Source organism: Mytilus californianus, unplaced genomic scaffold, assembly GCF_021869535.1.
Source record: "Mytilus californianus isolate M0D057914Y unplaced genomic scaffold, xbMytCali1.0.p SCAF_15, whole genome shotgun sequence".
Lineage (NCBI taxonomy): Eukaryota > Metazoa > Mollusca > Bivalvia > Mytilida > Mytilidae > Mytilus > Mytilus californianus.
In genome coordinates this window covers 2,144,639-2,157,561 of record NW_026262637.1, presented here as the reverse complement: position 1 = coordinate 2,157,561, position 12,923 = coordinate 2,144,639, and the positions used below count along the sequence as shown (strand labels likewise).

General features: G+C 33.5%; 1 protein-coding gene and 1 long non-coding RNA gene across 11 annotated transcripts in view; one reads left to right on the top strand and one right to left on the bottom strand.

Moving 5' to 3' along the window:
• LOC127725186 (endothelial PAS domain-containing protein 1-like) overlaps positions 1-6,113 on the top strand; it is a 70,603-nt gene extending 64,490 nt beyond the window's left edge. For all 10 annotated transcript variants that reach the window (XM_052232031.1, XM_052232039.1, XM_052232034.1 and 7 more), the window contains 3 exons: positions 865-1,006; positions 1,874-3,097; positions 3,980-6,113. In XM_052232031.1, the coding sequence (XP_052087991.1) occupies positions 865-1,006; positions 1,874-3,097; positions 3,980-4,187 (1,574 nt within the window). In that variant the 3' untranslated portion in view covers positions 4,188-6,113. The remainder of the gene's footprint in view (positions 1-864; positions 1,007-1,873; positions 3,098-3,979) is intronic.
• Positions 1-12,923, bottom strand: part of LOC127725203 (uncharacterized) — a 74,346-nt gene that overhangs the window by 48,062 nt on the left and 13,361 nt on the right. The window lies entirely within an intron of this gene.

The window sequence follows — 12,923 nt, the reverse complement described above, 5'->3', positions numbered from 1 at the left end:
AAAAGTTAGTGTTTGATCAAATTGATTTTATTTTATAATCTTCTCTGTGCACATGTAGCAAGCCCTGCTTTATTCTTATGACCCGAAGAATAAGTATGTACATAAATGTCATAATACCATTTTTTTTCATTCATAAATGAACATTGACATAAACACAATAAAATTAAAATTACTTATTTCTTTCCTAATGTTAAAATGTGATTGAGTTTAAACAAACAAATTGCATCTTTTTTGCGTTCTAAAGTCTGTAGTTTCGAAAGGGTCTTAATTTTTTTCTCTGCCAACAGAATGAAAAAAAATCACAGTTTTACAGTTTTCGATAAAAATATAAGGTGAGATAGGATAGAAAAAAAAAGAATTCAGAGCAATTTGCAAACAAGCATTGATAAGCTTTAATTGCTGCATCATTTTCAATTTACTGAAGGTTTTGCCCAGTCTTAATTAAATAAAACCTGTCACTTTAGAGTTTATTATAGTTCAGTGTTGATTATTGCCGATTCATTATTATTTATTTTGCTCTAATTTTTTCGTAGATTTTTGGGGCATATGTGAACCACAAATTTGAATTAATATTCCACAAAATGCAAATTCCCTATAAACAGTCAAAACCATGAAGTAAAATATAAAAAAAAATTCACAAATTTTTCATAATCCACAAAAATCAGAAACCATGAAATAAACAATCTCCGGGTGCGGGATTTTCTCGATGTGTTGAAGACCCGTTGGTGGCCTTGGGCTGTTTTCTTCTCCTTGGTCGGGTTGTTGTCTCTTTGACACATTCCCCATTTCCATTCTCAATTTTAAATCCACAGTATGTATACATACAGTATGTAAAATAATAATTATCAACACTGGTTATTTCAGTAATAAAGACAGGAAGTTCTGGACTGATAGCCTATCGATGGTTAACTAAAGAGTTCCGCTGGATATGGTTACAGTCTAGTTGTAAAGTTATCTATAAAAACAGTAAACCAGATTTTGTTATCTGTACACACAGACAACTCACGTGAGTATATCAACATCAATTATAAGTTCTAAATTATGTATGAAACACAAAATGATTTTACACAAAAATGGAATCCGTTCTTTAAATTACATGTTTAAAAACAGCTGTGAAAACCAGTAAGTTACATATGCCATCATAAACAACTGAGTTGTGTATGTACGCTACGTTGAAATTGATTGAAATTAAAGTCCTGGTAATTGGTGGTTTGTCCACTAATTGTACGTTTTATTGGTTTATAAAACTTCGATTTATATATAAAACTATTCACCACTCAAAATCATTTGAATTTAACGTCTAATATTTTTATGTTCTTGAAATCTAAATTTTAGCCTACACAATGAAGTTGTGGAGGGTACGGTGTTTTTAACTTGTCTTTTTGCTCTACAAATTTAAAATGTCTTTTACTATTGTCAAAAACTTGGATAAGTTTGTTTATCTGAGATTTGTTCAATAATGAGGTGACGAAAGAGAAGACTACAGATTGATGTAATTATTTACTATAATATAGACTATGTCCTTCTAATTTTTGGGGGGACTCGGTAGCCCAGTGGTCTAAGTAGTGGTAGAGTGGTCCAACTACTGTATCAATAGCCTGTCAACACTGAGGTTATGAGTTCGAATCCCGCAAGTGATAGGTGCGCTTGAACCCAATCTTAATTGACTAGAATTGTCAGTTTTACTACCGGCACTCTGTCTTCCTCCACCAATGAAAACTGACCACCACGAAATAACACAATAATGTTGAAAGTGGCGTTAAACACCAATCAATCAATTTACTTTTTGGTTTTATATCTTCACTGATATTTTGATATAAGGATTTTTGTTTTTTTTATCATTTAGATTTGTAAGGATTTTTGTGTTTTTCAGTGATGATGAAGGTCAGGATTTGTTCCACAAGAGAGGAAATGAATTCAAATTGCCCTATCCATTATTAGATTTAGATATTTGTTCAGGTTTTGACTTTCCTAATGATGAAATGATGTCAAAAATGAAAAATGGAAAGCAAAAGAAACAGAAGAATCAGGGGGGTAGAGAATATTTACAGTCACCAGGGAGAAAAAGAAAAACTGGATGTAGAGATATTATCAATGGAATCAATGGTTTCAGTGGTAACTATCCACAATACGGGAACTTTGAAGGTAGTGACTTTAAACCGGAAATTCTGTATCCATATCCGCCCAATAATTTTGGGATAGAACCTGAAGTTTACCGTCCACATGGGTATACTGGTTTTCCCGGGACAGTTTATCCATCCGCGGATACTTATGGTTTCACTGAAGCTGAGAAGCATAGTTATGCTAATGGTTATTATCTGGACTCGCATCGGAGACAGTATCAACATACGTTAGGTTACCATGGAAATGGATATCCTGATATAATGACACCTGCTGGAAAATATGGGTATGGGTTTGGGTGTGACAGTTATGGACTTGAACTTGCCAAAAAGGTACATTACGGTGAGGATTTATCAAGACTTGACAACGATTTTAGAAAATATGCATATGAATACGGTAGTGACCGACTTCAGCCTCGGCTGAATGGAAGTTTAGAACCGGTTGACTTAAGGTCGTCATCAATGTACGGTAGTGCTGGTTACGTGAATGGTGTTGACTCAATGGTCAGTCATGGGACAGGGTACTCCTCATCGTCGTTGATCAAACCTGAAATTATTCACGGACAAAGTTTGACTTCAAAAGAGACAAAAGTTATTTGCTCTACAAATGACCTTGGACAAAATGGTCAAGGTCTGACTATTCCTTTACAACATAATTCAGTGATAAAAAATAATACTAGTCCGAGATCGATTCAAAACTCTAGAAATTCTGATCATGTGAATGGACACTTATCAAACAGTTACAATAACTCTGGACGTGGGAATGTGATAAGTAGTCCGGGCTCTTCATGGAATCCTTGTCTGAAAAATTCCAGTCCTAATTCTACACCTCGGTCAGATCATAGCTGTAGTCCCAAGCAGAACCATGGTAAACCTGATGGAGGAATGTTGTCTACCAGTAGTCCTGTAACAGGGGCTACCCCAGCATCAGTGATACACACACCCATACATTTAATGGACAGGTCACCACCTAATAGGTAAGATTTCTAAGTAGTATGATTGTAAAGAAAATATTATATATTAACAAATTAAGTTTCTGATATTTTTGTTGAATGTGAAATATATTGTAATATGGATTTCTATCCTTTGTCATACCAAAAATTTCTAAATGGACAAATATCTATGTAAACTACAATAGATAACACAGACAATTACAAGATTGAAATGAAACAAAAAGTACTTTGAAATATTATTAAATGAAATGATTGCAAATGTAACAACAGAAGTTATTAAATGATGAATGAAAAATAACTCACAAACACAAAATAATAAAAAATTGGCATCAAAACTTCCTACTTACACTTGTAAAAATTGGCATCACAAAACTTTCTGCTTAGACTTGTAAAAACTGGCATCACAAAACTCCCTAGAACAGTTGATGTAGTAGAGATTTTGGTTTTGTGTAGTTCTCCGTTTTTGAATTGTCTTAGAGTTTGGTATTTTTGTTATCACATTTTTTTTGTCATCTGGTGAGACGAACTTAAAATGTAATCAAACATCACTAAGACAGGCAGATGACTGAAAAAGCTTCCACATAAAAATATTGCTCAGTCAGACATCTTAACCAACGGCATGTGAAGTAATTTCGATGTCAATGATCGCAACCAAAAATAGAAAATAATTTTATTGACAGGCCTTATTTCATTTAACTTATTAAAGATTATACATTATCAGAAAAAAGATAAGTTATTGTTGTGAATATTCATACACTCGTGTATTTTACCAGACATGTCCAATAGGATTAGTAATTGGTATGAAGAGAGAGGTTCACCCAGGCTATGAGTAGTGATATGTACATTTAGTTTCTTTTGCTTCATATAAAGATTCTGCTTACATTGTTGTATAACTTTTTTCTGTAGGTCCTGTGAGAAGCAGCCATTAGTTGGAGGCGGCATACCTGTTCCCGTTGTAAAAACATCTCCATGGGTACAATACCACACACCACACTCCTCCTACGGTGATCCTAAAGATTGGACAGTTCACAATGACCTCTATTCTTGTCATCAAAAGTCAAGGGGAATAATAGCAGACACCATGGCACATATCTCAAAAGTGACTATTCAGTGAATAGAAAACACTTGTTATATTTTGTGATATTGTGATGTGTTTTAATACTCAGAGAGAATGACTTTGCCAAACATGAAAAGTCCCAAACATAGAAAAGTGCTGTTATATGTGGTACATGTAATATTCACTATACATAAATTACTGCACTGTATGTGTAGTGTGTTACTGTTACACATAATTATGGATAGTGGTTTATATATTGATATAATATGTAGTGGTCACTCATACATATTGCTGATTTATTTTGCCATTAATCAAATAGCCAGGCTATATTTTTGTTGTCAAAAAAATTAAATATTACACAAGCTACTCAAATTTATTCATTTGTAAAGATAACATTCTTCACATTACAAACTAAACAAGCAATTCAATTATCAGACCTTGGAGATTATTATTACAGAATTTCTAAAAGTAGGGGAAAGTCTTTTCTCTGTGATCTAAGAGAAAAATATGATTCTTTTTTATAAATTGAATCATATAGCTTTTTTTGAAGAAAATAGTTGTAAAAGCTGCATTTATTTTGAACATATTGGTGCATAAAGATATTACATTTAGATGATATATGAATGTAAATAATTTTGTCATTTTGTAAATAATAATCATTTATAGAGCAAACAGGGTGTTAAAAACGCACACTTTGTTTTTAAAAAAAATGTTTTGTTGTTAATTGTTGTATGTTTCCTTGTTTAAGTTAAAGAAACACTTGACAGTTCAGCAGCTTTGAATACTCAGATACTTTTTTTTTACATGTAAGGGCCTCCGTGGCTTAGTGATCTAAGTTGTCGAATTACTGTAACACTAGGCTGTCAACACTGAGGTTGTGAGTTGGAAAAGGCACATGGCAGGTGCATTCAACTCCAGTCTTAATTGACTAGGATTGTCAATTTTCCTATCGAAGGTCTGGGCACTCTTTTGGCACTCCGGCTTCCTCCGCCATGAAATAGCTCAATCCTGCTGAAAGTGATGTTAAACCCCAATTAATCAATCAATTGTACACCTACAGTTAAAATGTAGCAAGTGAACAAAGATGTGGTATGACTCCTAATGAGACAACTTTCTATCATATACCAATGGACAAGGATGTAAATAATTACATGTCACCATGTAGTTTTCAGAAATGAGCAAAAGTCATATTCTGTGCATGAATTCATATGTTTTTAAAGGTATTGTTCATATGATTGTGTTTAACTCCTTTTTCTACACTGTCATATTATTTGACTTCTATGTATTAAGAAACCTTTAACATATTGCACAAATCTAGTATGCTTTCTCCATTTTCCAATGGATAGCTATTGTGTTGAACATTGAATGACCTTGACCAATTAGAATCCTTAAATGATACACTGATAGATAAAATATCTAAAATGTTTCCTTTTGATTGCTAGGAGCTATTAATGAAATATGCAGCTCTACTGGTTCATTTATTGTTTTGGTGATAAGATATACCAATCTTTTAAAACTATACTAAGAACAAAAGCATTTGAAGGAATTGAGAAGATGTATTGGAGAAAACCTTGAAATGAACTACTAGAAGTACATGTATATGTCATATAGCTGTTTTTCATCATTACATTCACTAGAAATATTTTGATAATGTTTCATAGAATCCAATTAACATTGCAGAGTTCTCAAAATCTCTTTTTCCTGGTTGTCCATGAAAAAAAATTGCTGGTCTTCACTATTATTTCTATTGCAAAAAACCAAAATTTTGTTGGTTCTTGCAAAATTTGGTGTCAAAACCTTCGGACCACCACGTTTTGAGAACTCTGCATAGTTAGGCAAAAGATAAGGATGTGTTTTACATCTAGTGAATCTCATTTTACTCCTATGTTACAGGGTGTCATTATTATGCTCTTTTTATTTATTGGTGCTTCATCATGTTAAAATCTATCATTTATTACATAAAATAAACAATTTATTAACAAATAGCTATTGTCTTATTTATTTTTTTAAAGCACCATGTCTGATGTACATATCAAGCAGTCAACCTGGGTGATTTTAGTCAAAACTTGATTGAGTGTGAAGTCATATATTTTCATTTCATACCAATTTTCAGGAAAAATTGTATTTTCATGGATACATTAATCATGGTTTTCACAATTCTCCATACCAACCTAAGGAAAATTGTATTATGTCGGACATTTAACTTCATGTTTCACTTATTCCCATGAAATCCACAAAAATAACTATCCCACAAATAATAATGAATCCTCAGTATATGATCATGATGCATCGATTACTAGAAACGAGTAAGATATATGAATTAAAAAAAATCCTGAAAAAGTATTACATAAACTCATCATAGATACCAGAAATAAAATTGTGTAGATGCACATTTCTTCTACAAAAGACTCATCGGTTGCTCAAACATATGTTTAATACTACACAATTCTTGGAGGATAGTACTGCAAGAATCTGTTTAAATGTAGAGATGGAAAAAATGATATTATACAAACACCACTAAGTTAAACAGTTTGTGATGATTTCAATTACTGTGTATAATCAAAAGGTTTTGTCCATTCACAACACCAATTTGCTAAAATAAAATTGCAGTTTGAATTCATTTCTACAGACTTTTTAATTGGTGAAATATGTTATCCTTTGTTAAAGTTAAGGTTGTTAGTTGGAAAATTGCAATACAATTATTCTTATTGGGCCAGATGCCTTGTACTAGTCATCATTTTGAATTTGTTGTCAGTCTATACATCCATAAGTCCATCTGCCAGATGTAGGCAATTCACATTTTCATCATCTTCTTGAAAATCGTCATACCAAATTAAACCATAGTTGACATTATCGAGAAATGGAAGGTCTTCTGTTAAATTCCTCATTTTATTCTGAAAAACGTGACACCAAGAGGCAAGGATCAAGGATTCTAATATGTGACCAGCCTTGAGATTGATGTGGTTCTTGAGTGTTTCTCATTTCTCGTATTTTATATAGATTAGACCGTTGGTTTTCCTGTTTGAATTGATTAACACTAGTCATTTTGGGCCCTTTATAGCTTGCTGTTCGGTGTGAGCCAATGCACCGTGTTGAAGGCCGTACTTTGACCTATAATGGTTACTTTTTACACATTGTGACTTGGGTGGAGAGTTGTCTCATTGGCACTCATACCACATCTTATTTCTATATAGAGCATTACACAAAATAATTATTTCTTAATTTGAAGACTACAAAAAAGCGTCATTTAATGTTATCTTGTGGCAAGCAGTCAGAATTGTTAACACATAGCTTTCATTAAAACTCTTTTGTACAGTTGTGCGTAAAAGTAAGATGTGCATTGAATTTAATTTTTTTGAAAAATGGGTTTTTGTAAACTAAATATTGTATAAACAAGTAAAAGTTTGACAATCAAACAAAGTCAAAGAAAGAAAGTCGGACTTGAAATTTAAAATGAAAATTTGAATGACTTTTCTAGATTATTGAAGGTACAATGTACAATTTATTTTTTTTGTGATTTTTAAGTAATTTAACATTTTCATTGAGAAGTAGCAAGCCCTGTTATCCGACGATATTTCATCAACTTTTGTTATCTCTGGTTTGTCCAATTGTGTTTTTCTTCATATTTTGATGTTAATCCACCTATTCCCTGGAGTATCACAAGCCCGGTAGTCAATTTCACATTGATGCGTCATCTTTCTCTTAATTTGTTTCGTCCCCGAGAGTATCACCAGCCCAGTATTCAGCAAATCGGTGTTTACACGAATATCAATTATATGGTCATTTTTATAAATTTCCTGTTACAAAACTTTGAATTTTTCGAAAAACTAAGGATTTTCTTATCCCAGGAATAGATTACCTTAGCCGTATTTGGCACAACTTTTTGGAATTTTGGGTCCTCAATGCTCTTCAACTTTGTACTTGTTTGATCTGAGCGTCACTTATGAGTCTTATATAGACGAAACGCGCGTCTGGCGTATTAAATTATAATCCTGGTACCTTTGATAACTATTTACAATTATTAGAACCCGGTTGTCCAATGGAAACACATTTTGTGTAGAGGTCTTACCGGTATAAAGGTATGTACAATATCTATATGACAAATAACATCACCCGTTACGTAAAATAACCTGTACAGATAAACGGTAGCTGTATTTGGCAAAACCTTTCGTAATTTTTGGGTTCTCAATGTACTTCAACTTCGTTCTTCAGTTGGTCTTTTCGACTTTTTTTATTCGAGCTTCATTGATGAGTTTTGTAAACGAAACGCGCGTCTGGCGTATCAAATTCGAATCCTGGTATCTATGATGAGTTTATTTACAACCCCTGGGTCGATGCCACTGTTGGTGGAGGTTACCTCCCCGAGGGTATGACCAGCCCAGTAATCAGAACTTCTGTGTTGACATGAATTATCATTTATATCGTCATAAATATAAATTAACTATTTACAAAACTTTAAATTGTTTGAAATTCTAAGGACTTTCTACCGCAGGAATGGATTACCTAATAAAATTGAGAATGGAAATGGGGAATGTGTCAAAGAGACGACAACCCGACCATAGAGCAGACAACAGCCGAAGGCCACCAATGGGTCTTCAATGCAGCGAGAAACTCCCGCACCCGGAGGCGTCCTTCAGCTGGCCCCTAAACAAATATGTATACTAGTTCAGTGATAATGGACGCCATACTAAACTCCAAATTATACACAAGAAATTAAAATTAAAAATTATACAAGACTAACAAAGGCCAGAGGCTCCTGACTTGGGACAGGCGCAAAAATGTGGCGGGGTTAAACATGTTTTTTGAGATCTCAACCCTCCCCCTATACCTCTAGCCAATGTAGAAATCAAAGAGCTGAAAGCTCTGAGGAAAAATGACGCCACTGTCTCTAATATTGTGATATTTTTTATGCAAGTCTTGATTTTCACATACCGTAATTAGTTTAACATTCCAACATGTCTCGTAAGCATATAATTGATATTCGTATATGTGTGTGTTATGTGAAGATGACAGCTGGCTGTTTTTTTAGTACAAATGTATAGGTCAAGACTACCTGAATGATCTACAGTATCCAATGACTACTGGCTGTTTTTTTCTATAAATAAATAGGTCAAGACTACCAGAATGATCTACAATATCCAATGACTACTGGCTGTTCTTTTGTACTAATAAATAGGTCAAGACTATTTGAATGATCTACAATATCCAATGACTACTGGCTGTTCTTTTGTACATATAAATAAAGACTACCTGAATGATCTAAAGTATTCTAAGTAATGTGATTTTTGTCTTACAATTACATTTTTCTAAATCAAGAATATAGACTACTAGCATCCTTTTCAAACCAAATGATTATGAAGAGCCTGTTGTTATCAAGCTCTTATACCCCACATACTCATTAAATAAGTTACTAGTGACCTAATTATTTCTGTTACTTGAAGCAAATTATATTTCTGTAGATTTAGACAATAGTATAATATTGTTTTACTAGTTTTATTTCACCTTGAAGATTAGACAAATAGGGATACTCCTTTGATTTTTTATTTCATGTCAGTCAGGTCGCTTTATATGAAACTTGAAACCACTTCTCTGCCATATTGTTATTTCATAACAACTCTGCCCTTGACCATGTTGACCCATGTAATTGATATTCATTCTTTAACCATATATCATAGTCAGTTAGTTTTTGATTTTGCACTCCCACACCACCTTTCAGGCCAAATGTCTGTCTCCATTTAAGTTAATGACATTGAACAATCATGGTATTAAACACAATTTCAATAGTGATAATGCTGTTCTAGTAGGTCACCATATATTCAACTTGGGTAGCATTCCAGTTATTGAAATTTGTGTCAGATTAGAACAATGATCTAGACCTTTAGGAATGGATCTTACAATTTAATATGGAGCCATAGTATGGGACCCCTACACGGTAACAAAAAAAAACAAGCTTGAAAGGATACAACGTCAAGCGGCAAAATCTATCACCAGAAATTACAAGTCAAGAGAGGATGGACGGGATACGTCTCTAAAATGCTTGCCTAACTGGAACTACAACAAGATCTCCAGACAAAACGAACAAGGAGTTGAAGCCAGAAGTTAATATTTATGTAAAAAGTAGTTGAGGGGCTGATTCCCGCTATTGAACCATACTGTCATTCTATAATATTATTGCGTAAGTATTTCTGTATTGTCCTTGTTATTGGTCCATGTCTTGGTGTATTGGTCTGAGGCGAAGCCGAGGACCAACAATAAGGCCAATACAGAAATACATGTAATAGTATCTTTATTAATTAACTGCAGTGTTACAATATTTTTTTATTTCATTTCACAAGAGATAAACATTTTTACCTTGAAGTGGAACTATCCAAATCTCAGTTTCTTTTTATAAGATGCAATATCTAATGATTTGGTGCCGTTTCCATGTATCTTCAACCTTTTCTCATCTGATGAATTTTTCTACCCTTTCCAGTCACTATAAAGTGTTACAACTTTAATTTAGACACAACACATAAATAGTAAGTGGAAAGGTACTGCCATTGCATGTGTAATGCAAATATATTTAAAAAAAAAATAATGTAAGAGTTGAAATTGATACAACTATCCATAAGCCAATTGACCAAAGAACGAAGATTTGCGCAATTACAGAATGCATATGCCTGGTTCGGGTTTAAAAATAAAAGACCGTTTACAAAACATGAGAAGCGAAAGTAAACAGTAAAAATCGATTTGTACCATCGACATGATGAAATTATGAGGTCGTCAAGAAATGAACTTTGTGATAATTTACTCGTTCCCCAAACCTGAAATAATTCCATCGTCTACTTTCAAAATGCTTTTCAAATGAATGGGACCGTCTTTAACATAACATATATGCCATACTGAACGTTTCAGCTTGTTTATGGTGAGTAAATAAAAACTGCGTCGTACAAACAACTGTTTACTTTCAGTTTGAGTTTTATCGTGACTTACGATCTAAAAACTAGAGACGTTCCGAAATCCTGTTTTGGCCGGATCAGAACTCGGCAAATACGGAAAAAAAATCTGTATTGGCCGAGTTGACATCTTATATTGCATATGCAGTTTTCATCATATTAAGTACAATAACAGTGTAGTTAATTAATAATGATACAGTTACAGACTCTGCTGCTATAACTTTGTAAACAAAGATTCATACGCACCGCGTGGGTATAACCGTATTACTAATTTCCGATTATTAAAATCTTCGTAAATCTGGATAAAGACCAGTTTCTATCCAATGAATATCAAAATGATTCCGATTATAACTTTTTTAATGATTGTAAAGTTGAAATGGCATGAAAGGCTGACAATATTTAGAACTATTTTGTCTAGCGATTGCTGATCATTGGAGGGTAAAAAGTCCAACACCATAACAAAACGGATCTATTTATCATGTATACATACCGATTGTTTACGATTGTAAGACATGTGCATAAAAGTCAAAGCTCGAATAAATATGAAAAATATAACAAAGGGATAGCTCCAAATACCATTTAATAACAAAAAACATATGGACAGTTCAAGATATCTTTTTGGTAAATAAAATAACGTATGTAAACTGGTTAAATATGAAACCGAGTGCGGTAGGCGGAGGGATAATCAACTTCCGTTAGTTCTGGTCAATGGTATCGGAAACATGCCGCTGATAGCGTCATTTTCCAAAAACAAACGTAAAACAGTACGCACAGTAAAACTCAGTTTAAGAGAAGTCCGAGTCCGATGTCAGAATAGGAAACAAAAGAAAATAAACTGTATTTGGCAAAAACTTCCAGAATTTTGGGTCCTTAATGCTCTTCAATTTCGTACTTTATTTGGCTTTTTCAACTTTTTTTACTCGATCGTTACTGATGGGTCTTTTGTAGACGAAACGCGCGTCTGGCGTATACAATTTAAATCCTGGTATCTTTGGTGAGTTTATGTATCAATTTAAATTCTGGTATCTATGGTGAGTTTATGAATCATGCAAAATAGGATACTGCACTGGCAAAACTTTGTATACATGCGATCTTTATTTTCATAAATTATTTATGTTAATTACATGAGCTATGAGTATCAAATAAATATATATCTGCCTCGAACACATTGAAATAATATACAGAGTTCTGCTTCTTCCATTTGATCACTGTATTTGTTTGAGGTAAATACTTTACTAAAATTGAGAATGGAAATGGGGAATGTGTCAAAGAGACAACAACCCGACCATAGAACAGACACCAGCCGACGGCCACCAATGGGTCTTCATACTGTCTACTCTTTGGTACTTGTTTTATGTGTATATTTGTTTTTTGGTATTTGTTCAACACTACCATGAGGGTCGATAAAAAATGTGCTTGTTTGTAATGTGTTAGACAAAAACTCACTAAAGATACCTGGCTTATGTTTAAGTAAAGCGTCTGGTCTTTCTTCTATAGTGGAACCATAATACATAAAGGCGACAATAGATGACCGATTTTCAAAGCTCGTAAAACGATTAGGACGAAATAAATCAGTGTAACACCAAAAAACAGAGAGAATAACATGAATTTCGAAAGGAGCGAGAACCGGTGCGTTGACAGGGTAAGCGTCTCATGTTATGCATGCATCAACCGCTATGCAAATTCATTCTCAGTCAAATATCAAACTCTGGAATATAAGACATAATCTATTAAATTTAAGAACAGACGCCTATACTGCTATTTAAAGATCGTAGATCGCTAAAACATGTCGCTAGTGAGTTGTGACACCGAGACATCGTATCGTTCAAACAATTCGTGATAGTGTCCGCATAGCAGT